A 25,687-nucleotide genomic window follows, 5' to 3' on the forward strand; every position below is an offset into this window, starting at 1 on the left:
CCTCCTTCCTGGGCGTCATCTAATCGAACATCTGTCAAAAGCAAGAATACAATATATATATATATATATATTTTATTATATGGAAGAGGACATCAGATTGGAGGATAAAGACAAAAATAGAAATAGTCCACAACTGACCAGCTGTTGCAGTTTCCCCCTGACTTCCTCAAGGCTCTCTATCTGTATTATTATATGATACTCTTACCAAAAAGGGTCTTGACATTCTATAGGGATTTTTGGGATCTATCTTAAAAGTTTAGTTTCAGATATTTGTGGCTAGAAGAGTTGGGGAATAGTTGGGAAATAGTTTGGCATACTTTTGTGGCGAGTTATTTCGTTTGGAGTATCTCGGAGATAGAGTATCTTGTTCTGGCAGCTCTTATTACTGCTGTTGTGGCAGTTGCACGAGCTTCTCTTCTTTTTTTTACTTTTTTTTTTGTCTTAGCCCGTAGACTGGCCTTGGTTGGTTCTGGATGTCAGAGCCAAAGGCATTTTAATTCGTTTATGGTGCGCTTTTCTTCTCCGCTCGACTCATTTGCGCTGCCCGTTAACTTGACTCCACGTTGCACCACCCCTCGCTGCCTCCTCCTCTCCCCCATCATCTTCTTGGCCAACTCCTCATCCTCCTTGCTCTCCTTCTCCGATTTTTTCTCCCTTTGTCTGCTGTTACGCAAATTGAATTGTCTCGCCCGTTGTCTCGTGTTGGCTCCACATTCTCTCGGGCTCCCACATTTACCCACTCCCTTCATTACCCATTCTCCTCCTTCTTTACTTCTTCTCCATCTCCTTCTCTTGGCCTAGAACCGTCTTGGCCATCTTGCATTCTCCAGAAATCGGTTTTTAATGCATTGCACCGACATCGAATGTCTGTCTCACTGTCTCTCCTCTCTCTTTCTCTGGTAGAGAATCGGAGAATTCCTCTAATGGCCAAAGTGGAGAAAAGAAAAAAAGAAAAGTTGGTAAGAATTAGTAAGAGATTCGGCCAAGAAGCAAAGTAATGCAGACTTTGTAGAGAAATTTCCAAAAGAATAGCTCAAGATTTGAGGATTTTTCTAATAACCTTTGACCTTTTAAAAATATCTAAAAAATCTATAATATTCCCTTCAAGGAATACCTATCCAAAAATCTAAACTTCAAACAAATAAGACTTATTTTTCTCAGTGCATTCACGCTGTCCTGTCCATCACTCTTGGCTGACGCTCGTCAGGGCTTCCTCCAATGAGATTGGCAGTCCTGGAGAAGGATTGCTTCCTGGCCCTTTGGCCCAAACAGTGGCACAGATGGAGGGCGTGTGGTGATGGAGGCGTGGCACTACTACTACTACTACTACTACTGGTTTTAAGGCTGCACTTTGACGTCGTTGCCAGGCTGCGGCTGAAATTGCTTTTGTCGCATCAGCGCCCGATGAAAGGCGATAAAGTGGCCCAGAAAGTCGAGGTGGTTTTCCCACCCATTCTCTCCCCCCTTTTTGTATTTTTTTCTTTACTTTTTTTTGGGTGGCTTCTGGTGGGACATTGCATACTTCTAGGCTGGTCCCGGGCCTCGACATAAAATCCACTTTGAGCTTTTTGCAATTAGCCAACCGACTTGGCCCACAACGCCTACCTACCTTTCTACGCCTACGTAGGCCACCCATCACCCGGGCCACCCATCCACCTGCCATGGCCTAAGCCCATAATCCAAAAGCCGAACAAATTAAGGCGCAAATTGCCTCCAAAAACCTGGTACGAGGGGTCGAGGCATGGATGGATGGATGGATGGATGGGATGCCCTTCGAAAACTTCGCATAATGAAAGAGAAAACCAAAAGTGCAAAGTTGGTCCAAAGTTTCTTCTGGCTGAGGCCGCTCCAGTTTCAAGTTGGCCTAATACCTCTAATACCTAATCCAACCAATTCTCATACCTTTTCTTCATCCTTTTCCCTTCTGGAGGGGGAGAGTGGGGTACAGGGATAACTTTTTGAAATAAAATAGAAGCCAACGAGTGTGTCTTGGCCCTCGTCATTTATAACCAGTGGCTGTCAAACTGTAGTCATTACCTTTGAGGCTGTTTGTGGTTCTCCAAGGCGGCAATTGACAGAAGCTGTCACTAGAAGGATAAAAGTGTGACCAAAAGACAATGAAATACAAAATAATACTTAGCTGGTCACTTTAAAGGCTTATTTTTTGTTTATTTTAGAATATTTAAGACGTAAAACTAATAAAATATAAAATATTTCCAGGAACCGCCGACGTTCCGGCTCTAGCATTGTTGTGCTAGACGGCGATGACCTGAAGCCATGCCTCCCGGATGACTATATAAGCGGCCAGCATCACCTCAACCTGCAGCAACAGCAACAGCTCCAGCAACAACAGCAGCAACATCAGCAACAACAGCTGCAACAGCAACTGCAACAGCAGCAACACTATCGCACCCACTCCAGCGACATCAGGGAGATTGATCAGGAAATGCTGACCATGCTGTCCGTGAACCAAGATAACGGTAAGACCATCCCTACTTTCCATCAAAAAAAGATAATGGTTATATACATTATCCTATGTATTATCGTACAGGTCCTCACCGTGAAATGGCCGTTGATTGTCCGGACACGTTCATAGCACGTAACAAGACACCGCCCAGATATCCGCCACCCCGTCCACCACAGGTGAGTTGTAATTTTAATTTTTTTTTAGAACATAACCACCACAAAACCAACAACAATTACATCACAAAACAACAATCACAACAGACACTAAAAGCACAAGTAACCTAACAGCCCTAACTAAGAGTCCAACTAGTAGTAGTTCCTAAGCCCCAAAGGTAGCCTGTAACTTAGTATTTCTTGCAAATAATTTATGTCCCTGAACCTGTACAACAAATAACATCTAGTTTCCTGCCGAAAACCCAACGATAACCAACGAATGTTAACCAAAAAAAACCCAACAAAAAATTATAAAAAAAAATCCCAGCAAGTTTCGAACTCTAACCTGAAAAAATGAACTAACCAAATAACCAAAATGAAATCACTTCACCAACTCAAATCATTCATTTCATGGCTTTTTCTTTTTGCACAAACACACATTACCAACACACATACACATACACAACACACACACACACTCATACACAGAAATACAAGAAAAGCACCAACACCACAAAGAACACAAGAACCACAACCAATGCAACAAAAATCACTGCTTTGACTAACAATGATCATGCTAACAAATTGTTAATTGTTGCATATCATTCTTCACATCAACATGAACAACAACAACAACCACCACCACAACAACATCATGTACAACAACAACAAAAACACTCATCCAATACAACAATTGCACTCGATGTTGCAACACAAAATATTTACAATCAAAAACAACAAAATAAATTGGAACAAATCGAAAACTATGAAAATTGTCTACAATCGGAATCGGAAAACCTTAAGATGCAGCAGCAAGTTGCAAGTGGAGTTGCAACACAAGTAGCCCAACAGCAAACACCATGCCACAAGCTGCAATCAACACTGAGCAGTGATCCCAATGGCAATACAAATTCCAGCAGCAACACCAAGTCTAATACCAACAGTAGCAGCAACAATAGCAGCATTACGGAGGACTATTTGGATGGATTATATCATCATCATCATTCACATCATCACTCACCCACTTCGAGCAATTTCGATGAGGTCCTGAGCAAACATACCCTGGACTCCTTTGGCAGCATCGCCTACCGTCACCTGAACCAGCAACAGACGACGAGCAATGGCAACAGCAACACCAGCAATAGCAACAGCAACACCAGCAACAGCAACACTAGCAGCAGCAACAGTAACACCAACAGCAACACAGATAGCAACCAGAAATTAAATCCAAAAAATAAGAAATCAGTGACAAACAGCAACAGTAATTCGTTAAATAGCAGCAACAGCTCCATGCACACCAGCAACACAAGCAACAGCAGCAGCAGCAACAACAGCAGAAGCAGCAACATGGTGAGCAGCAGCAGCACCAGTAGCTCCACAGTACCCGACGATCTGAGTCTGGCCCCACCCGGCTATGAGGTGAGCCAAAAGCTCGAGGAACAGCAACAACATGTTGCACCTGTTCCGGTGCCGGTGGTGTTGCTGCCACCAATTGCCAAGCATCGCGAGTTGCCAGTCGATGTGCCGGATAGTTTCATTGAAATGGTCAAGACACCGCCCCGATATCCGCCACCGGCTCATCTCTCGTCCAGGGGATCCTTGCTATCGAATGCCAGCGGTTCGACCGCCCATACCACACTCTCCTCGCTGGGCGTGGTCAGTGTGGCAACCACACCAACAACAGCAACAGCAACACCACCAGCAGCAGCAACATCACAAGTTGCAACTGCCATTGGCGATGAGGTATACCACAAAAAAAATTTCGTACTTCGTATGTCTTTCGTCTCAAAACCTTGTACTTTTGTAGAACTTTCGTCACAAATTGTTTCTCTCTAGAGATCTTTTTGATGTTTCTTTTCTAACTATGTTTCTCTCAGTGTTTTTGTTTTCTCTCTGTGTATTTTTGGTTCTTCTTTCTTTTCTTAAAAATATTTTCAGTCACTTTGGCTTGCGGTTCGTCAACTTCTTAGACTGCCGTCATCAGTGATACTTTCTTCTGAAATATTATTTTTAGTATTTTAAGTATTTTTTAAGTATGTGTGTGTTTTTCTTCTCTTTTTTTGAAACAAAATATTTAAAAATTTATGATTTTCAGGTAAATATTTTCTAAAAATGTTGGAAAATACTTTCCCCTAAAAAATTAGCAATATGTTTAGGGTATTTTAGGTTTAAAATTAGTAATATTTTAATGGTCTATATTAGAGCCCCTACTTTAAGACTAAATTTTTCTCAGTGATAGTTTTGCAAACAAAAAATTCTTTAAATTTTCCAACAAAAACGAAAGTAAATTCCAATTTAAAAGCAAAACTTAGACAGTTGTTATGTTTTATTGAAATATTTTCAAATAAAACACACATAGAAACGGAAACCGGAAACCGTAGATGGGGAAACCGTTAACCGGAAATTGTGGAATATGTAATTATAAAATATACATATCGTATCGTGAATTATGGATCGATATATTCTGCGTTACCGGCTCCAACTGTGTTAAATTCTGAACAAGCTTGGCTAATTAATGCAGCAGTCCCCACCGCCTACGTATTAGGTGGACAAAAGGCACCCTTGGCGGGCACTCCGCCCATCCTCATCCCCATCCCCATCCCCCGGCCACCTTGGTCTGGCTGGCTGTTGGCCTAATTCACGGATTCAGAGCCTCGTTGCGTTGGCCTCGTTAGCGGCATAATCCTAACAACGTAGAGTGCCGCCCCAGCCACCCATGTGGGTGGTGCTGGTATGGCCTCCTGCTGTTACGGTTTATTTATCAGCCTTTCTCACTCTGACGGTGCGGTCTCTTTCTATCGCGAAACCCTCTCACTTGCTCCCAACTGTCAATGGACTCGGTTCGGGCGATGAAAAATAAATGCCATTTATATGAAATTGCTCTCGATTAATTTTCCAATGGCTGTGGAACAAAAGCGAAATAAGCGCTTCCTCCTTTTTCCATATTCTTTTATCAGAGGCGGGTGGTTTCTGGTGGAAAAAAGGGGTCTGTCCTCAGTCACCGGCCGAAAAAAAGGGGGGATTTTACTGACAATGCGCTGAATGAAATGAATCAAGGAGTAAGTGCATTTATTTGAGAACCGAATTAAATCCAAGACAGTAAATGACACCAAAAGTAAGAGAAAGCAGTGGCGTTCTTAAGGGGGGTTGTCTATTAGGTTGTTTTTATTTATTATATGACTATTTTTCCGCAAGGCAGGAAAATCCTCAAAAAGCATCCTCAAATTAATCCTCTTTTTTTTTAAATTTTTGGAAAATATTACGGTTTCTATAATTTATATATTTTGTTTTTTAAGAAAACCTATAATCAAAAGTCCTTGAAAAACATCCCAAAAAAACATCCTAACTTCATACCAAAAATAGTCTTTAAAAAACCCCTATTTTAGTCACTAGAACCCCCTGTCTGACGCCCCTGTTTGTTGAGGTAAAGGTTTTCACTTTGTACACTTTTCACTTAACGAGATATACTAGGAAAGAAAAGAACAAAAACAAAAAAAATATATATATATATTCAGAGACCTTCCATATTCCGAGGAAAATGCACAAGAACACTCTGCCAACAAATAAATCCATTCAACTTTAATGACCAACAACAAGAAAACCAACAAGAACCACCTCCATCAACCACTTATCCACACCCATACTCTTACACCCACACACACATATTTTCACTTCACTCTAAAGACACACACTTACATACAAACACACACATACACTGGAAGGATACGCATTATCCTGCATAACTAATGGAGCCATCTTTTATTTCCCTTTTTTTTTCACTTTTATTTTCACTTGAAATCAGTTAAATGGAAATGCAAAGCCCGTGCCACCGCCTCGAGATCATTTGCGGGTCGAGAAGGATGGGCGGCTGGTCAACTGCTCCCCCGCCCCCCAGCTGCCGGATCGGCGGGCGCCCGGCAATGCCAGCAGCGGCAGTGGCAGTGGCGGCGTCCTCATCGGCCAGCAGCAGCAGATCGCCCAGATCGTGGAGCCCACAATGGAGCAACTGGATAGCATCAAGAAGTACCAGGTGAGTGTCGAAAACTTTCTTTGCTCCAAAAAGTATGCTATGAAAATTTTATGAAATTGCATTGGTGAATATCAAACTGTGAAGAGTCTCAAACTGTAGGGGTCATGAGATGGAAGGGTTTTTCTTTGAAATTGAACTATGTATGTTTTAGGGTTTTTTTTTAAAGATATTATTAATTTAAAAAATATATATATAATATAAATATATATATATAATATTTATATATAATATATAAAAATATATAAAATATATATAATATATAAAAATATATATAAAAACCTTTATTTATTTTTATAAATTGTGTATTTTTATTAGGTCTTTTTATAAAGTATTTATTTATTTCTTTTTTGTTTTATAAATAAGAAGGTATAATTATTAAGCTAACATTATCTTAAGATAGTATACATACATATATTCAAGCAGAACCCCTTGACAAAATTTGATAAATTTGAAAATCACTTTTAAGCAACTTTTGGAATGAGGAAATAAGGTAATAAGGTTGAGTACTGATTAAAGAATAATGTACCATTTCTCGATCGGATATAACTCGGCAATGCTATGCGAACTAGAAATAGCTATGACTAGGAAAAGGGGTACCTCCATAGGCCGTCTGAAAACAAAAACTATTCAAATCAGAGAATTGTCGAATTTTTGGGGTTACAGTATCTGGTGACGCAATCAATGGCCTGTCCCCTCCTCCTCACCTTCACTGCAACTCGTTGTCATGCATAACAGGTACACCACCCCATTCCCTCTCTTTAGAACCCTTTCCCCTTATTTCCGATGCCCTGCCCACCCCCTTGGCCACTACGCCTTTGTCATAATAAACGTTTTCTGATGGATGTCTGGGGCAACGCTTCCGGTTTTGGGCCAGGTTCTATCATTGTGGCTCTTTGTTTGTTGCCTGGGCTGTTAATATTATTATTTCTCTCATTGTTGTTGACTTTTCAACTCGATTCTTTTTGCTGGCCAGTCGAACTTAAAGCTTGGCTAGCGGAAAAAATGTAAATCAAATAATGGAAAATAGAAAAAAACTGCGAGGAGAGTAGCAGAGAAATTTCTGATTTGATTACCCGGCTTGACCGCCGCGGCATTTAACTAGGAAAACTATTAAAAAGTTTACCGCGCCGAAAGACAATACACCTCCGGGCAGGGGCAGGGGCACTGGCAGGAGCAGGAGCGTAGGCAGTAAGGGGGGTAACCCAGCTGGGTAATTGGAGAGCGGGCAGAAGGGCGTAACTGTATTTAAAGTATAAAGTATAATGCTGTGTATGGCTGGGGCATGTGTTTGTGTGTGGGGGCGTGAAAAAAGTTGCCCAACAACTTTTTCTGTCTGTGCACTCGAAAGTGCGGCAAGGTAACAGTATAGAGGGGGGAGGGGTGTGGCAAGTTGGAGGGTACTATATACACTATGTATATATATCTGTACGTGGGGGGAAGTGGAATTATAATGCTGTTTAAAAGTAAAACATTTTGCATTCATTTGGAAGACTGCAGGGCGTGTGGGTGGGCTCGCTGTCAGTGGCGTCGGCCATAAAGGGGGTGTTACACTTTTTGTTTCAAACTAAATACATAATTTCCAAATCTATTTAACCAAACCATAGAGTGTTTTGTTAACTAATATAACTAGATAATAAAAAAAAAAAAATTTTCCCCCAAAGTGCATAAAACCACTAACCATACAGCATATAGACAACCCATTTCATACAACGAAAATGGACGCGAAAATTTCTTGCTACAGGCCCCAGCAGGCCCCAGAGCGGATTTCTTACGCTCTCTTACGCTCATCGTTCGTTCATCTTACGCTCATTCTCGCAATAAATGTTTTCTGTTTCTCAGTCTCTAAACGGAGCGCGATGAAGAAGGTTGGCCTGCGCTTCGGTTGATCTTTGTATGTATGCGTGTCACACATTCACATACATGGGTGTATGTGTGCGTGCGATTTCGTTTCGAAGCCAGCGCACAAAATTTTGATTTTTCTTACTTTTAAGGCTTGCTACCCTAACAAAATTCGGGTATTCGTTATTTGATGAAATGACGAAAGAAATTATATTATTTTTTATATTATATTTTTTTATTATTTCAGCATACATTTTTAATTTATTTAGGAATAAGATTAAGTGTTAGTAGTAAAATGTTTTCTGTATATATATTTTTACGAATCATTAAAAATCAATATACTGAGAAAGTGTCAGAGTATATTTCGGTCGGAGTCACTTAAAGCGCCGTTTGCTTTTAAGTTTTTGTTGTTCTGCAAGAGGCTTGTGCATGCCTACTCTAACGATGGAATGATTTTTAGGGGAGGGTGAAGACACGAAAACAGCTGATGGACTTGTTTACCTTTTTTGTTTACAATTTTTCAGGCACTTGTTATTATTTTGGGTTATTGTGAGATTTAATTAAATTATTGTCGTTAATTTAATAATTTCCTTATATATATTTCCTTATATATAATAACTTTAAAAAGTAATTTAATTCTTCACCCGTCTTCACCCTCCCCTAAAAATCATTCCATCGTTAGAGTAGGCATGCACAAGCCTCTTGCAGAACAACAAAAACTTAAAAGCAAACGGCGCTTTAAGTGACTCCGACCGAAATATACTCTGACACTTTCTCAGTATATTGATTTTTAATGATTCGTAAAAATATATATACAGAAAACATTTTACTACTAACACTTAATCTTATTCCTAAATAAATTAAAAATGTATGCTGAAATAATAAAAAAATATAATATAAAAAATAATATAATTTCTTTCGTCATTTCATCAAATAACGAATACCCGAATTTTGTTAGGGTAGCAAGCCTTAAAAGTAAGAAAAATCAAAATTTTGTGCGCTGGCTTCGAAACGAAATCGCACGCACACATACACCCATGTATGTGAATGTGTGACACGCATACATACAAAGATCAACCGAAGCGCAGGCCAACCTTCTTCATCGCGCTCCGTTTAGAGACTGAGAAACAGAAAACATTTATTGCGAGAATGAGCGTAAGATGAACGAACGATGAGCGTAAGAGAGCGTAAGAAATCCGCTCTGGGGCCTGCTGGGGCCTGTCGCAAGAAATTTTCGCGTCCATTTTCGTTGTATGAAATGGGTTGTCTATATGCTGTATGGTTAGTGATAAAACTTATTTAATTCAATGATTAATTATTCAACTTTTAATCGAATTGTTAGGTTCTGCCTCCAGCGAACAATATATACAGATTTTAGAGAGTAAGAAAAAGTAGTCAAGGGGGTTGGGAGGGAGGTATGGACCCCAACTAGAACCCATTTGCTAAATGCAATTAATTGAAAACTTGAACGTGCTGTACAGTTTGACAGCAGTTGGCTGCCAGAGGTGGGAAGAGCCATGGAAGTGAGGCTGAAAAATGTAAGCTCATTAACAGAACGAAGCCACAAATGGAAGAGGCAAGTGTAGGAGGGGGAAAACATAAAATAGGAAATGGATTATAAGAACGCATTAAAAATTTACCTTCAGTGAAAATAATGAAAATTAATAGACCAGCTTGGATGCTTAGAAAGTGTTTAAAGAGAGGTTTCTAAATAAATTTTATTAATGATTTTTAAAAAGGGTTTAAAGGGAGAAAATAAATAGATTTCAAAAAGCAAAGATCAACCTCTAGAATCTGTTCTTTTTTTTACTTTTCTGATAATTTTATGAGCTTTATCATCAAATATTTATCAATCTCCCGGCTTTGTAATTAAATCTCATTAGCGTTTCACTTCTTCATGGACCTTATCATGGCCATAATGACTCTTAATACTCATATTTATTGAATTTATCGTGTTTGACATCGTTCATTATCGCTATCGTTATCGTTATCGTCATCGTTATCTTGTATAAATACATTTCGCAACGTAAAATTGTTTAAATTTTGTTTGTTTGTTTATGTTTTCTTATGAAAAAAAGGGGTTGCTACTGCAGGTTGCTAGAGGTAGTGTTTTTTCCTGTTTTTTTTTTTGAGTTTGTTTATTTTATTTTTTAACCCCTTTCGAGCACGAGGTCTCTGTCTGAGGCATGTAAAGTTTGCAAATTAGCTGAAAATTGCATTTATGCTACGGAGTCTCTTAGTATTACACTTAAAAGGTTAAAAACCATTTTTTTTTTGTCAAAAAAATTTAATAAATATAGAAGAACTTATAAGACAACCTCTTAGTTTCTTGATTTAATTTCCCTTTTCTCCCTCTTTATAATTCCCAAATAGTTCTAGCCCTTACAAAAATTACAAAATCATTCTTGCGTAACTTTTCCGAAAACCATTTTGTCATCAAAAGTTCTTGGCCCTGATTTTTCGACCACAATTGTGCAAAAAAAAAGAAGACCAATGCGTTTCAGGCCGGCTTTTACAAACACACTCACTGAATTCTCACCTGAGCGAGTAGCTCACCTGCTCACCTCAGCTCTTCTCTACTGCCTTCCGTCTTTTTTTTTTTCTCTCCATATACCCCTCTCTGTCGCACTTGGGGCACTCTTTCTCCCTCTTCTGTCGACGTCTCTGCTTTTGTGGGTCTGGCGCTGGTTTGTTATGATTTTTCTGTTGGGGTTTTTAGTTGTTTTTCTACGCGTTCTGCGATCGGCCGCAATTTTTTGGTTTCATGTTTTCTTCATTTATTTTTTGTTCAATTTTTTTTGTGTTCTGGTCGTCCGGGCCAAGTGCGTGACCAACCATCCAAAAAAAAAAACGAATAATTCTATAAAACCGATAAGATAAAAACCCTATGAATATGTATGTTTTGGGTAAAAATAATCGGAAATATCCGCATAGTTGAGAAGTTAAAAATCATAGGCTTTAGAAATTGTTAGCATCCTGTCGACAGTTTGAAAAGCACTGTTCAAAAATAGGAATATGTGTGCCTGTGTGAGGCTGGGTGTTTTGTGCAATTGAAGTCATGCAAATAAGGCGCGGCTGAAAAATACAAAAAAAAGCATCATACCGCCCATAACTGTCTGAAATTCTGGGACCAAAAAGCACGTACCACCGACAAAAACAACACACACACGCACACACCACGAACAACATCAAAAAACATTTTATGGGCAGTACGAGAAAAAAGCAAAAAAAAAAAAAAGGCGAAACAGGCGTGGCAGTTGCAGCCATAACGGAAAGTTGCTCGCGTAACCGCAAAAAACAGAAACCGCTTGAAATATGTGAAATAAATGAAATACCCAAAACCCCAAACCCAAACCCGAACCCAAAACCCCAAAATGAGAGAAAAAGTGGCGGAAAATAACACAGCGGCCAGAGGTCCAGCGGCCCAGCGGTTACGAAAATAAAGAAGCTTTGAACAGGCCACAAAAAAAAAGAGGCACAAATAACGGTAAAGGACATGCAGGCTTAGTGTGGCCAAAGAAGGTCAAAAAGTGTAACCAGCAGACAAGTTTTTTTTTGTGCCACCAAAGAGAGGAATAACTTTTCAAAAAAAAATGACATGAAGACTTGGGCTTGATGCAAAAAAAGTGTGACCAAAAGAAGCTTTAAAGTGTAACCAACGTCATAAAATTGCTTCAAATAATAAAATTGTTAAAGTTACAATATAGAACTTCATTTCCGATACGTAATATCCAATAAAAAAATATCATCCTCAATGGAAATGATCGGCTCTTTGCTTTTGAACTTTGTCTCTGAGTCATTTCCATTAATTTGTTGCCTCTTTCGACTGGAAATATCTACACTGGCGACTGAAAAATTTCAATATAAATGATAAACAGTTGAAATGTTTTTTGTTTTTTTTTTATATATATACAATATATTCTATATATGTATGTGACTTTGCCGTGAGTGTGAATGTGCGTCTGAGTTTGTACTGCTTATTGTTATTAATGTGTCGAGCGTAAATGCAGCGTCAACAGCAGCAATTCAGTTGCTCTACGGTTCATTCCTCAGGCCAGGCACGTCTAAAAAACAAAAAAAAAAATACCAACAACAAAAAAAAAGAGTTAACAAAAAAAACAATAACAAAAAAGGCCATAAATAAACAAATAAACAAATGTGTAAAAGTAAATAGTTTGTAAATTGCACGAGCATTCGTTGAATGGAAAGCTGTGCCGGGAATTGTTCGTTTTTTGTTAGAAATTGTATATATAATACGATATACGATACGATATGTGTTTCATGTTGGTTGTGTGATATTGCAATGGCTACACAGAGGAAAAATAGGGGTATAAAAGTATTCAAAAATAATATACAAATAAAAAAAAGGGCTGGGAAATGGATTTTTTTAAAGTTATTAGACGGAAAATGTTTTTCAGAATTTATTAAGATTTTTTTTTATAGCTTAAAACTATTATTTGAGGAATATCTACCATAAAGTGGCTAAAAAAAGGTTTAAAATTCTTTAAAATCAAGATTTAAAGCTTAAAGTTTGAAGCTATGTAACTCTTTCTATATTATATAGACGAACTAGAGATGAAAGTTATTGCTTTTTAAGCTTCTAAGCTTCTTTTGCTTAAAAATGGCTTGATAAAAATTCTTGAATTAAAAAAAATATTATTTTAGAGTTTTCAAAACCCAATTAAGAACATAAATAAAAGCAGTCTAAGCCCAAAACGCCTAAAAACTCAATAGCATTTATTTGCTGTGTATTGTGGCTGCCTTAGAGAATGCAGAGAACTATTTTGGCCAGGTCAGCTTTCGCTTTTTTATGGCTTTTTTGATCCGTTTAAGCCAAAAGCAAAAGCAGCAGCCAAAGCAGCAGCAGCACGGCAGCAATTTGACTGGAAATGCGCATTAAGTTGCATTTCATTTTGTGGAGCACACAGCACACAGAAAGCACAAGACACACACAAACTAATGCCGGGCACACAATTCCGATTCCAATTCCGATTCCCAATTCAAATTTATGCACCGTCCAGGTGTGGGCGTGGCCATTTGCATATTGCATACCACATGATGATGATGATAATGATGATGATGTTGGTGTTGGTGTTGCAGCTACTAGTTGTCACAGCCAACAATAATAATTTCATTTCGTTGCATTGCTCTAGAAATTAAAATTCGATGAAAGTGTTTAAAAAAGACTTAAAAATAAACAAAGAAAATGGTTGTATCCACGTTGCACATAACACTGGAGAACAACGGAACCGGTGGCCCGGGCTCACCTGCCGGGGATCATACGACACCGACGGTTGCTTCTCCGAATAGCCAACAACAGTCGACACCCGCTAAGTGCGTCACTCGTTCCCCGCAATATCACCTGAATGAAAAAGAGAACCATCATCAGAATAATAACAATAGCGACTATTGTGATATGAATGGCAATGGTACGGGGGGCATAGGTATGGGTATAATGGGTATGGCTGTGGTGGGATCACCGGCCTCGTCTATTGCCTCCTCGACGGCCACGCCCCAACGCAGCTCCTCCGCCCTGAGACGCGGCATTCAAATACAAAGATCCTCGACTCGGTTGCGACAACAGCAGGCAAGTTTTGGAATAATCCTAGAAGGATTTGGAGAATATGTAATCTATATAGTTAATATTATTTTCTTAAATTTAAGAAATGTATTTTAAGTTTCTAAGATATGATTTTTCGAAGGAATAGTATTTTAAATCATAACTATAGACTTTAAAAGAGAAAACTATATAGTTTTTAGTTAGAAATATTTTTAGAAAACATTGCATTCTTTCCTTATAAGTGTGTACAAAAATATTTGTATACAGCAGCAACATTGTCTTTAATGGCTAGCCAGCAACTGGCTTTATCTGCATAAATGCCTAACTAAAACAATAACAACAAAAACAACAAAAGCAACAACAACCAGTTGACAACTTGGCTAACAGGCTGCCGGGCCATTAAAAAAAAAAAAAAAAATTAAAAACGAAAAAAAAAGGCAAAAACAATTTAGACGTTAGATAGTGGGAATACCTTTGAGAAACCAGAAAATCCACATACTCTTACCAATTTAGATAAGGCCAACGTGCTGTGTTAGCCATGGTAGCCCATTTTGTAAACAAAGTTAGAGCAATTTAAGCAAAGCAGTAATATATTTTTAATTTTCTTCGGTACGCGGCATATTTTCTTTCTCAATATTTCTTATTTATATGAATATTTGTTTTTTCTGGCCTGGCCAACAATTGCTATGCTGATAATGATGATGATGATGTCATGGTTTTGCCGTCAACAATTTTATTTGATTTTTTTTTAAGGTTCTCTGCTATTTTTTGAAGTAGTTTACGAGTATTTTTTTTCATTACTCAAGGTGTCTTTGTTTTTGTAGTAAAATGATTGATGGCTTTTGCCGCAAAACGCCAACAACTCTAGGAAAGTCTAGAAATAAATATGGTTATGGGTGGTACTGAATGTTTATTTATATATGAGTTTATAGCAAGAATGAAATCTAACTCTATTTCTATATTTTTATAGGTGTGGGAGTGTATAGAAATTTGATAGACAGGTTTTTTTTTAAAAGAATTTTTTCAGTGAAGAGTGTTTTTGTGGATTTTTTAACAAGAAATAGAGCTATATGAATGATATTATAGAGTATTTATTACAAAGAATATTTTTCAAACTCTTCCATAAACTATTGCACAGTTTTAAAAGAATTACTCTAAAACTGTAGCAAGTATTCCCACCTTTCTGAAGCCTCTTGAAGATGCTGATTGACTTGAAGGAAATGGTTTTTGTATATTTATTTTTTTAGCATTTTTTTAACTCCACTTTCAATGTTAAATTTCAGTTTTTGGTTCACATGGTAGTGGCCGGGCCAGATGATGGTCGACGGGGTGACGAGACAAGGAGGCCTCCACCTTTCTTAAGATTTCCCGCCCCTCTTGCGAATGCTCTTGAAATTTTTTTTTGCTGATTCTTTGCCATGGTTTTGGGTTTTGCTGTTTTGCTACTCGGATTATGCAAGTTCAGCAGAATTTGTGAATTAATTTTGCTTTTTTTTTGTAGTTGTTTCGGTATTGTTATTTTGGTCTTCAACTTTCTGCCTTGGTTCTCTTCCGCCTTTTGGAATGTCGAGCGTCTTTTTCTGCCTTTTCTGTTGTTATTTAATTAAGTTTCCTGCTTTTTTTTATACTTTGGGGTCTTTGTTTTGTTCCCTTAAATTGTAGTGGGAACTTTTTGTTTTTTGTTCTCATCGATTTTGATTTTTTTGTGTCATGTTTTGTGGCCCATTGTTGGTCACGGATTGGAATTCTTGAGATGTTTTTTCGGGGACGCCTGACATTTCCTTGAAGAATAACACTTACAGTTGGCAAGCCACTGGAAGGGCGGCACGGTTGTGGTCAGGTTCTGGTGGTGTCCACCCACGACATTCGCGCCCCCACGTACCACCTCCCCACCGCCCCTCCACCCGACTGTTGAATGAATGGGGAGCACTTAAGGGGTTTCCGCAACAATTGCAACAGTTATCCCCCAGTTCCCTTTGTCAACCCTTTACGCTCATTAACTCATCGCCGAGGCCCTCGACGGGATTTGTGCTTGGTTAGCAGCCACTGCCACTGCCACGCCCACCTGCTAGTCTGCCCAACAACTGGCCCAGCCCTCCCCCTTCCGCACCTCACCATATCTGCACAAAAATACCTAACCCACATCCACCTGAATCAGAACCCCTTGGTTGCGTTCTGGGCCATTGCAGCCGCATCGATACCCTCGCCAAATATTGCTGGGTAGTTTGGACTAGACATTCAAGTGGTTGCTGCTCAATCTATTATATTATATAATCAGCTGCCTTTTAAATATTTGTGTCAAGTTTAATAAAGAAATCATTATAATAGATAGATATCTTTATGAGGAAACCAAATTAATTGATTCCATTTCCATAAATTAGTTTTTATGGATTTTGAAGAACCTGTGACCATATTAAAAAAAAATTAACATTATTATGAGGTTTTAAAAATTTATTAGAGGTCTATAGCTTAAAAAATAATGCAATTTAATTAATTTTAAGATATTTAGATGAAATATAACTTATATAAAAGTTTTAGAAACTTAAAACTTAGCTATAGATACTATATATCTTTTAAATTATATATAGCTTTTGTATTTTACAATATCATATAATATCTTTTAAAGCTTAAGAATAAACACTATAAAACTTAAGGGTTTATTTTAAATATAAATCCTTTCTTAAGCTATTTATAGTCTTAATTTTATATCATTTCCCTTACTTATATAATATTTAACTAGAATACAGGGTATATTGCAAGTCTTTAGCATTTGTGTCTTGCCTTGTTTGCTAATTAAATTAGTGCCCCTTTCCGCAAATGCGGATTAAGTGTGCCACTTAAGAGTCAGGGACCCACTTACCCCACCCCGCCCCCTCTGTTAACAGCTCCCCGATGCAATTTCAAATCCCAGATATCGAAACTTTAATTTAAAATTAATTTTTATGCATTTTTTTTTCTCCAAAAAAGGAGCAACTTCGAAGACGACGCGAAGAGGAAGAGCGCATTGCCCAGCAGAATGAATTCCTGCGGAATAGTCTGCGTGGCTCCAGGAAACTCAAGGCACTCCAGGACACCACAGCCACGCCCGGAAAGGCGGTGGCCCAGCAGCAGGCCCACCAGCAGCAAATGCCCCAAGCGGTGGGCGTGGAAAACGAGGCGTATCTGCCGGATGAGGATCAGCAGGCGCCACAGGAGCAGATAGACGGTGGGTAGAAATATTAAAAAACATACAACTAATGTAATATAAAATTCATAAATTTTTAAAATTTATTTTTAAGGTTATGGAGAACTAATTGCCGCCCTGACACGCCTCCAGAATCAACTGAGCAAGAGTGGCCTGAGCACTTTGGCCGGACGGGTGTCGGCCGCCCACAATGTCCTGGCCAGTGCCAGTGTGGCCCACGTCCTGGCCGCCAGGACGGCCGTGCTGCAGCGTCGACGTCCCCGCGTCGCCGGACCCCTGCATCACAGCGCCCTCGGCCTGCAAAAGGATATCGTGGAGCTGCTGACGCAATCGAATACGGCGGCCGCCATCGAACTGGGCAACCTGCTGACCAGCCACGAAATGGAGGGACTACTCCTGGCCCACGATCGCATAGCCAATCATACGGACGGCACGCCCTCGCCCACATCTGCGGGCACGCCCACGTCGGCGGTGACGCCAACGCCGGGACAACAGCCGCCGGCGGCGACGACGCTGAGCGGTCACAGTAGTCCGGTAACCAGTGCGAAGCGCAACCTGGGCATGGTGGTGGCGCCGCCAGTGGTGCCGCCGCCGTTGGCGCAACGCGGTGCAATGCCCCTGCCACGCGGGGAGTCGCCCCCGCCTCCGCCACCGCCGCCAGTGTCCGCCAATCCGCTGGCCATGCCGATGAGTGCTTGTTTTGGGACGCTGAACGACCAGAACGACAACATCCGGATCATCCAGATAGAGAAGTCCACGGAGCCACTGGGCGCCACCGTGCGGAACGAGGGCGAGGCGGTGGTCATCGGCCGGATAGTGCGGGGCGGAGCGGCGGAAAAGTCAGGCCTCCTGCACGAGGGCGATGAGATCCTGGAAGTCAACGGCCAGGAGCTGCGCGGCAAGACGGTGAACGAGGTGTGCGCTCTGTTGGGAGCCATGCAGGGCACCCTCACCTTCCTCATCGTGCCGGCGGGAAGTCCCCCACCCGGCGGCGGCCTGGTCGGTGGCCCGCAGTCCGGACTTGGCTCCGGACCGGGCGCCCATCGGGACACTGCCGTGCTGCATGTCCGCGCCCATTTCGATTACGATCCCGAGGATGATCTGTATATACCCTGCCGAGAGCTGGGCATCAGCTTCCAGAAGGGCGATGTCCTGCACGTGATCAGCCGGGAGGATCCCAACTGGTGGCAGGCGTATCGCGAGGGCGAGGAGGACCAGACGCTGGCCGGTCTCATTCCTAGTCAGTCGTTCCAACACCAGCGCGAGACCATGAAGCTGGCTATTGCCGAGGAGGCTGGTCTGGCGAGGTCCCGTGGCAAGGACGGATCCGGCAGCAAAGGAGCCACCCTGCTCTGTGCCCGCAAGGGACGCAAAAAGAAGAAGAAGGCCAGCTCGGAGGCGGGGTGAGTCCATCATTACTCTTTCCGGTATAAACTTTTTTTATAAAAAATTTTATATTTTTAGATATCCTTTGTATGCCACCACGGCACCGGACGAAACAGATCCGGAGGAGATACTCACCTACGAGGAGGTGGCCTTGTACTATCCCCGTGCCACCCACAAACGACCCATCGTCCTCATCGGTCCGCCCAATATCGGAAGACACGAGCTCCGCCAACGGCTCATGGCCGACTCGGAAAGATTCTCCGCCGCCGTGCCACGTAAGTGTTGGAGTCCCTGATGGGCTTCGGTGGTCTTCAAACCGAAGATAGTCTTCCGTTCTTCTGCTAAAAGGACTCTTTGTGTCTCTGATAGTCTTCTACTTGCTGGAGGAACGTCTGAAGCCAGCCAAGTCCAAGGCTCAGGTCAAGGGTAAAGAGTGCTGCTCAACTCCCATGTCCTGAGTCCTCCTCCACTGCTAGTTAGGACCTCTTTCCATCATCCCTCCAGCTCCTACTCTCTTCTGTATTTTATATTCATATTTAACTCTTTATTTTATGTCCTTTTTGTCTCTCCAGACACATCCCGAGCTCGCAGAGAGGGCGAGGTACCCGGCGTGGATTATCATTTCATCACCAGACAGGCCTTCGAGGCCGACATCCTGGCGCGACGATTTGTGGAGCACGGCGAGTACGAGAAGGCCTACTATGGTGAGCATTTGGACAACAAGGATGGCTGAAGAGTATCTTTAACAACTCCCTTTTCCAATTCCAGGCACATCCTTGGAGGCCATACGCACTGTGGTGGCCAGCGGTAAGATCTGTGTCCTGAATCTGCATCCCCAGAGCCTCAAGCTGCTGCGTGCCTCCGATCTGAAGCCGTATGTCGTCCTGGTGGCACCTCCCAGTCTGGACAAGCTGCGCCAGAAGAAGCTGCGCAACGGCGAACCCTTCAAGGTGAGCTTTGGCCAAACCAGAGGATGGACTCATATGACTAATTAATGATTTTTTGTTAACAGGAAGAAGAGCTCAAAGACATCATTGCCACGGCTAGGGATATGGAGGCCAGGTGGGGTCATCTATTCGATATGATCATCATCAACAATGATACGGAGCGGGCCTACCATCAGCTGCTGGCGGAGATCAACTCGCTGGAGCGGGAGCCGCAGTGGGTGCCGGCACAGTGGGTGCACAACAACCGCGACGAGTCATAATGAAGATATATCCGCCATCGGCCTCGGTATCGGCAACGCTACCGCCACCATCCGCCGCCCGTCTTTGTCCACCAGCAGCCCATAACCCATTCCAAACTCTTTGTAAATACAATTTTCAATTGAGCGCCATCGGATCGGATATCCTTCCCTCTACCTACCCTAGACCCTTCCCTCTATATATATATTGTATAATTTCAACAATGGGTAAAATTAAAAAACGTTCTTTTAAAACGTCCGTCGCCTAATCCAGAATCCAGAATCCAACCTCTACGTTCACAAAACAATTTGTTGTTCAATGATATATATTTTTATTATTTTTTTTTTAAATAACTTATATTGTAAAGATATTCTATTCTTTTTTTTTTTTTTTGTTTGGTTAAAACTTTAAGCTAAGCTCTAGCACTTCCTTAATTTATGGAACAAATAAATAAAGCAAATCAAAAAGGGGAGAATTGAAATTGTAAATGGGCCAGAAGAATAAAGAAATATACATAAAACCATCTATATATCCCATGTATACCCAATAAAATGTGTAATAATTCCATAATATTAAACAGAGCCAGAACAATCCGGTGTAGATGTATCTACTCAGATACAGATACTCAGAAACGGATACAGAGATACCGATTCAGAGATACAGATGCAAATACGAGATGAATCAGATGCAAAGTGTTGCAATTACGTAATCTATTTACTTTATATAAATACATACTATACGGATATACATACACATAAATTATAAATTGAAACGTACTTAATAAAAATAATTTTAAATGGAAAAGATTTAAATGGAAGCCAAGCGAAATAAATAATAGAAAACCCGAATAGAAAAAAACAACAAAATCAGTACGTCATTGCCAAATAAAAGAACATAATAATGGAGTAGAATGATGATGATGAAGAGCGTAAAAAATAAAAAATAAACTCCATGAGCGAAATTGTTAAAAACAACAAAAAAATTAATAATGTAGCCAACTTTAAGCACTGTAAAATAATGGAAAACATAAAAATAAAAACAAATAAACGAATACAAATAGAAAAAAGGGCAAAAAATGCATTAGATTAAGATTACAAAAAAAAAAAAGGAAAAACCCAAGTAAATGTTGTTGTAATTAATTATTAAAAACAAAAACGTCGTCTAGAAAAAAAAGAGTAAGAGTGGGCGGGGCAGTTGGTTTCAGATTCCAACCAAAATTAAAAATAACTATTTAAAAAAAACGAACCGAAATGGTTGAGTTTTTTTTTGGGAAAGATATAGAATATATATAGAAATCTATATAAAAGAATTTCGGAAGCAAAACCAGATCCGAAAATGAAAAGAAAAATAAGTTTATGTTCAAAACTGAAGACGTCAAGTGAAATAGCAAACAAAAAAAAAATAAAACAAAAAAACTATGTTACACAATGTTAAATACTTGAAAGATTCTAAAAAAAATATATATACTTAATTATACATACAATATATATAAACATATATGCATATATGGAGCCGCGGTTCCGATTCCCGATTTCGAAATTGGGTTTCGTAGATCGTAACAAAATCAAATTTCACCTTTCAACTTTCTTCTTTCTGGGATCCTATCTTATCCGGATCGCGTAATTATAAAAAATATATGTATATTCCAACTTGGGACGAAATCGGAAGTCGGCGACACATGGCCCATAATATAATGCATAATAATAATAATATTACAAATTCAACAAACAAAACAAAAATAAATATTTTTTTTCTGTAGTCAACAGGTATATATATATATATTTAAATATATATATAAAAAAATAATGTGTGTGCAGTAACTCTGTTTAAGTTTTTATTTATGTATGTATGTGTGGTGTAGCAAAGACAAAAAACAAGAAAAGAAACTAAAACTAATACCTAAAAGAAAACAAAAAAAAGGATTACGAAATAGGCACGGTTTAAATAGCCATTGTACGAAATTAACGACATTTATGAGTAACCCTAACGCAAGAAAGCGGACAAAGTCAGATGAAATAACAATATTAATAATAAAAATAAAAACAAAAACAGAATATATAAAACTCAATGGTGTTTCATTTAATTTTTCTAACAATCGAAAACATCAGTCTTCCTTATGATTCCAGAAGCTACTTTCCTCATTCAAAACATTGCCTAAATGTGGTTTTTAAATTTTTCGAATTTTTTCCTAGGGGTGCCCCCACAAAATTGTGGGTTTTCCTGATTTCCCCACTTTTGCTCCTTCCGATGGCCATAGCTCTGCCAATTTGTATCCGATCAGGAAATAAAGTACCATTTAGTAATCAGCGAACCCAGAAGCTACTTTCCTCATTCAAAACATTGCCTAAATGTGGTTTTTAAATTTTTCGAATTTTTTCCTAGGGGTACCCCTACAAAATTGTGGGTTGTCCTGATTTCCCCACTTTTGCTCCTTCCGATGGCCATAGCTCTGCCAATTCGTATCCGATCAGGATATAAAGTACCATTTAGTAATCAGTGAACCCAGAAGCTAATTTCCTCATTCAAAACATTGCCTAAATGTGGTTTTTAAATTTTTCCAATTTTTTCCTAGGGGTACCCCTACAAAATTGTGGGTTTTCCTGATTTCCCCACTTTTGCTCCTTCCGATGGCCATAGCTCTGCCAATTTGTATCCGATCAGGAAATAAAGTACCATTTAGTAATCAGGGAACCCACAAGCTATTTTCCTCATTCAAAACATTGCCTAAATGTGGTTTTTAAATTTTTCGAATTTTTTCCTAGGGGTACCCCTACAAAATTGTAGGTTTTCCTGATTTCCCCACTTTTGCTCCTTCCGATAGCCATAGCTCTGCCAATTCGTATCCGATCAGGAAATAAAGTACCATTTAGTAATCAGCGAACCCACAAGCTACTTTCCTCATTCAAAACATTGCCTAAATGTGGTTTTTAAATTTTTCGAATTTTTTCCTAGGGGTACCCCTACAAAATTGTGTGTTTTCCTGATTTCCCCACTTTTGCTCCTTCCGATAGCCATAGCTCTGCCGATTCGTATCCGATCAGGATATAAAGTACCATTTAGTAATCAGCGAACCCAGAAGCTAATTTCCTCATTCAAAACATTGCCTAAATGTGGTTTTTAAATTTTTCCAATTTTTTCCTAGGGGTACCCCTACAAAATTGTGCGTTTTCCTGATTTCCCCACTTTTGCTCCTTCCGATGGCCATAGCTCTGCCAATTTGTATCCGATCAGGAAATAAAGTACCATTTAGTAATCAGGGAACCCACAAGCTACTTTCCTCATTCAAAACATTGCCTAAATGTGGTTTTTAAATTTTTCCAATTTTTTCCTAGGGGTACCCCTACAAAATTGTAGGTTTTCCTGATTTCCCCACTTTTGCTCCTTCCGATGGCCATAGCTCTGCCGATTCGTATCTGATCAGGATATAAAGTACCATTTAGTAATCAGCGAACCCAGAAGCTACTTTCCTCATTGAAAACATTGCCTAAATGTGGTTTTTAAATTTTTCGAATTTTTTCCTAGGGGTACCCCTACAAAATTGTAGGTTGTCCTGATTTCCCCACTTTTGCTCCTTCCGATGGCCATAGCTATGCCGATTCGTATCCGATCAGGATATAAAGTACCATTTAGTAATCAGGGAACCCACAAGCTACTTTCCTCATTCAAAACATTGCCTAAATGTGGTTTTTAAATTTTTCGAATTTTTTCCTAGGGGTACCCCTACAAAATTGTGTGTTTTCCTGATTTCCCCACTTTTGCTCCTTCCGATAGCCATAGCTCTGCCGATTCGTATCCGATCAGGATATAAAGTACCATTTAGTAATCAGCGAACCCAGAAGCTAATTTCCTCATTCAAAACATTGCCTAAATGTGGTTTTTAAATTTTTCGAGTTTTTTCCTAGGGGTACCCCTACAAAATTGTGCGTTTTCCTGATTTCCCCACTTTTGCTCCTTCCGATGGCCATAGCTCTGCCAATTTGTATCCGATCAGGAAATAAAGCACCATTTAGTAATCAGGGAACCCACAAGCTATTTTCCTCATTCAAAACATTGCCTAAATGTGGTTTTTAAATTTTTCGAATTTTTTCCTAGGGGTACCCCTACAAAATTGTAGGTTTTCCTGATTTCCCCACTTTTGCTCCTTCCGATGGCCATAGCTCTGCCGATTCGTATCTGATCAGGATATAAAGTACCATTTAGTAATCAGCGAACCCACAAGCTACTTTCCTCATTCAAAACATTGCCTAAATGTGGTTTTTAAATTTTTCGAATTTTTTCCTAGGGGTACCCCTACAAAATTGTGCGTTTTCCTGATTTCCCCACTTTTGCTCCTTCCGATGGCCATAGCTCTGCCAATTTGTATCCGATCAGGAAATAAAGTACCATTTAGTAATCAGGGAACCCACAAGCTACTTTCCTCATTCAAAACATTGCCTAAATGTGGTTTTTAAATTTTTCGAATTTTTTCCTAGGGGTACCCCTACAAAATTGTAGGTTTTCCTGATTTCCCCACTTTTGCTCCTTCCGATGGCCATAGCTCTGCCGATTCGTATCTGATCAGGATATAAAGTACCATTTAGTAATCAGCGAACCCAGAAGCTACTTTCCTCATTCAAAACATTGCCTAAATGTGGTTTTTAAATTTTTCGAATTTTTTCCTAGGGGTACCCCTACAAAATTGTAGGTTGTCCTGATTTCCCCACTTTTGCTCCTTCCGATGGCCATAGCTCTGCCAATTCGTATCCGATCAGGATATAAAGTACCATTTAGTAATCAGTGAACCCACAAGCTACTTTCCTCATTCAAAACATTGCCTAAATGTGGTTTTTAAATTTTTCGAATTTTTTCCTAGGGGTACCCCTACAAAATTGTGTGTTTTCCTGATTTCCCCACTTTTGCTCCTTCCGATAGCCATAGCTCTGCCGATTCGTATCCGATCAGGATATAAAGTACCATTTAGTAATCAGCGAACCCAGAAGCTAATTTCCTCATTCAAAACATTGCCTAAATGTGGTTTTTAAATTTTTCGAATTTTTTCCTAGGGGTACCCCTACAAAATTGTGCGTTTTCCTGATTTCCCCACTTTTGCTCCTTCCGATGGCCATAGCTCTGCCAATTTGTATCCGATCAGGAAATAAAGCACCATTTAGTAATCAGGGAACCCACAAGCTATTTTCCTCATTCAAAACATTGCCTAAATGTGGTTTTTAAATTTTTCGAATTTTTTCCTAGGGGTACCCCTACAAAATTGTAGGTTTTCCTGATTTCCCCACTTTTGCTCCTTCCGATGGCCATAGCTCTGCCGATTCGTATCTGATCAGGATATAAAGTACCATTTAGTAATCAGCGAACCCAGAAGCTACTTTCCTCATTCAAAACATTGCCTAAATGTGGTTTTTAAATTTTTCGAATTTTTTCCTAGGGGTACCCCTACAAAATTGTGGGTTTTCCTGATTTCCCCACTTTTGCTCCTTCCGATGGCCATAGCTCTGCCAATTTGTATCCGATCAGGAAATAAAGTACCATTTAGTAATCAGGAAACCCACAAGCTACTTTCCTCATTCAAAACATTGCCTAAATGTGGTTTTTAAAATTGTACAAAACACAAAATTGTACAAAATTGTAGGTTTTCCTGATTTCCCCACTTTTGCTCCTTCCGATGGCCATAGCTCTGCCGATTCGTATCTGATCAGGATATAAAGTACCATTTAGTAATCAGCGAACCCACAAGCTACTTTCCTCATTCAAAACATTGCCTAAATGTGGTTTTTAAATTTTTCGAATTTTTTCCTAGGGGTACAACTACAAAATTGTGGGTTGTCCTGATTTCCCCACTTTTGCTCCTTCCGATGGCCATAGCTCTGCCAATTTGTATCCGATCACGA

The 25,687-nt window shown here is 39.8% G+C and overlaps 1 protein-coding gene across 11 annotated transcripts in view; it reads left to right on the forward strand.

Moving 5' to 3' along the window:
• sdt (stardust) overlaps positions 1-21,865 on the forward strand; it is a 71,430-nt gene extending 49,565 nt beyond the window's left edge. For 3 of the 11 annotated variants that reach the window (XM_017243875.3, XM_017243877.3, XM_017243881.3), the window contains 10 exons: positions 2,221-2,480; positions 2,552-2,643; positions 3,109-4,362; positions 6,422-6,649; positions 17,016-17,253; positions 17,327-18,635; positions 18,697-18,893; positions 19,191-19,322; positions 19,387-19,568; positions 19,631-21,865. In XM_017243875.3, coding sequence (XP_017099364.2) covers positions 2,221-2,480; positions 2,552-2,643; positions 3,109-4,362; positions 6,422-6,649; positions 17,016-17,253; positions 17,327-18,635; positions 18,697-18,893; positions 19,191-19,322; positions 19,387-19,568; positions 19,631-19,825 — 4,087 coding nt within the window. In that variant the 3' untranslated portion in view covers positions 19,826-21,865. Of the gene's footprint in view, positions 1-2,220; positions 2,481-2,551; positions 2,644-3,108; positions 4,363-6,421; positions 6,650-11,213; positions 11,384-13,628; positions 14,076-17,015; positions 17,254-17,326; positions 18,636-18,696; positions 18,894-19,190; positions 19,323-19,386; positions 19,569-19,630 lie in introns of those variants that run through there. The other 8 variants (XM_017243876.3, XM_017243879.3, XM_017243882.3 and 5 more) reach the window with 4 other exon arrangements.
• The last annotated feature ends 3,822 nt before the right edge of the window (positions 21,866-25,687 follow it).

Source organism: Drosophila bipectinata, chromosome XL (genome assembly GCF_030179905.1).
Source record: "Drosophila bipectinata strain 14024-0381.07 chromosome XL, DbipHiC1v2, whole genome shotgun sequence".
Lineage (NCBI taxonomy): Eukaryota > Metazoa > Arthropoda > Insecta > Diptera > Drosophilidae > Drosophila > Drosophila bipectinata.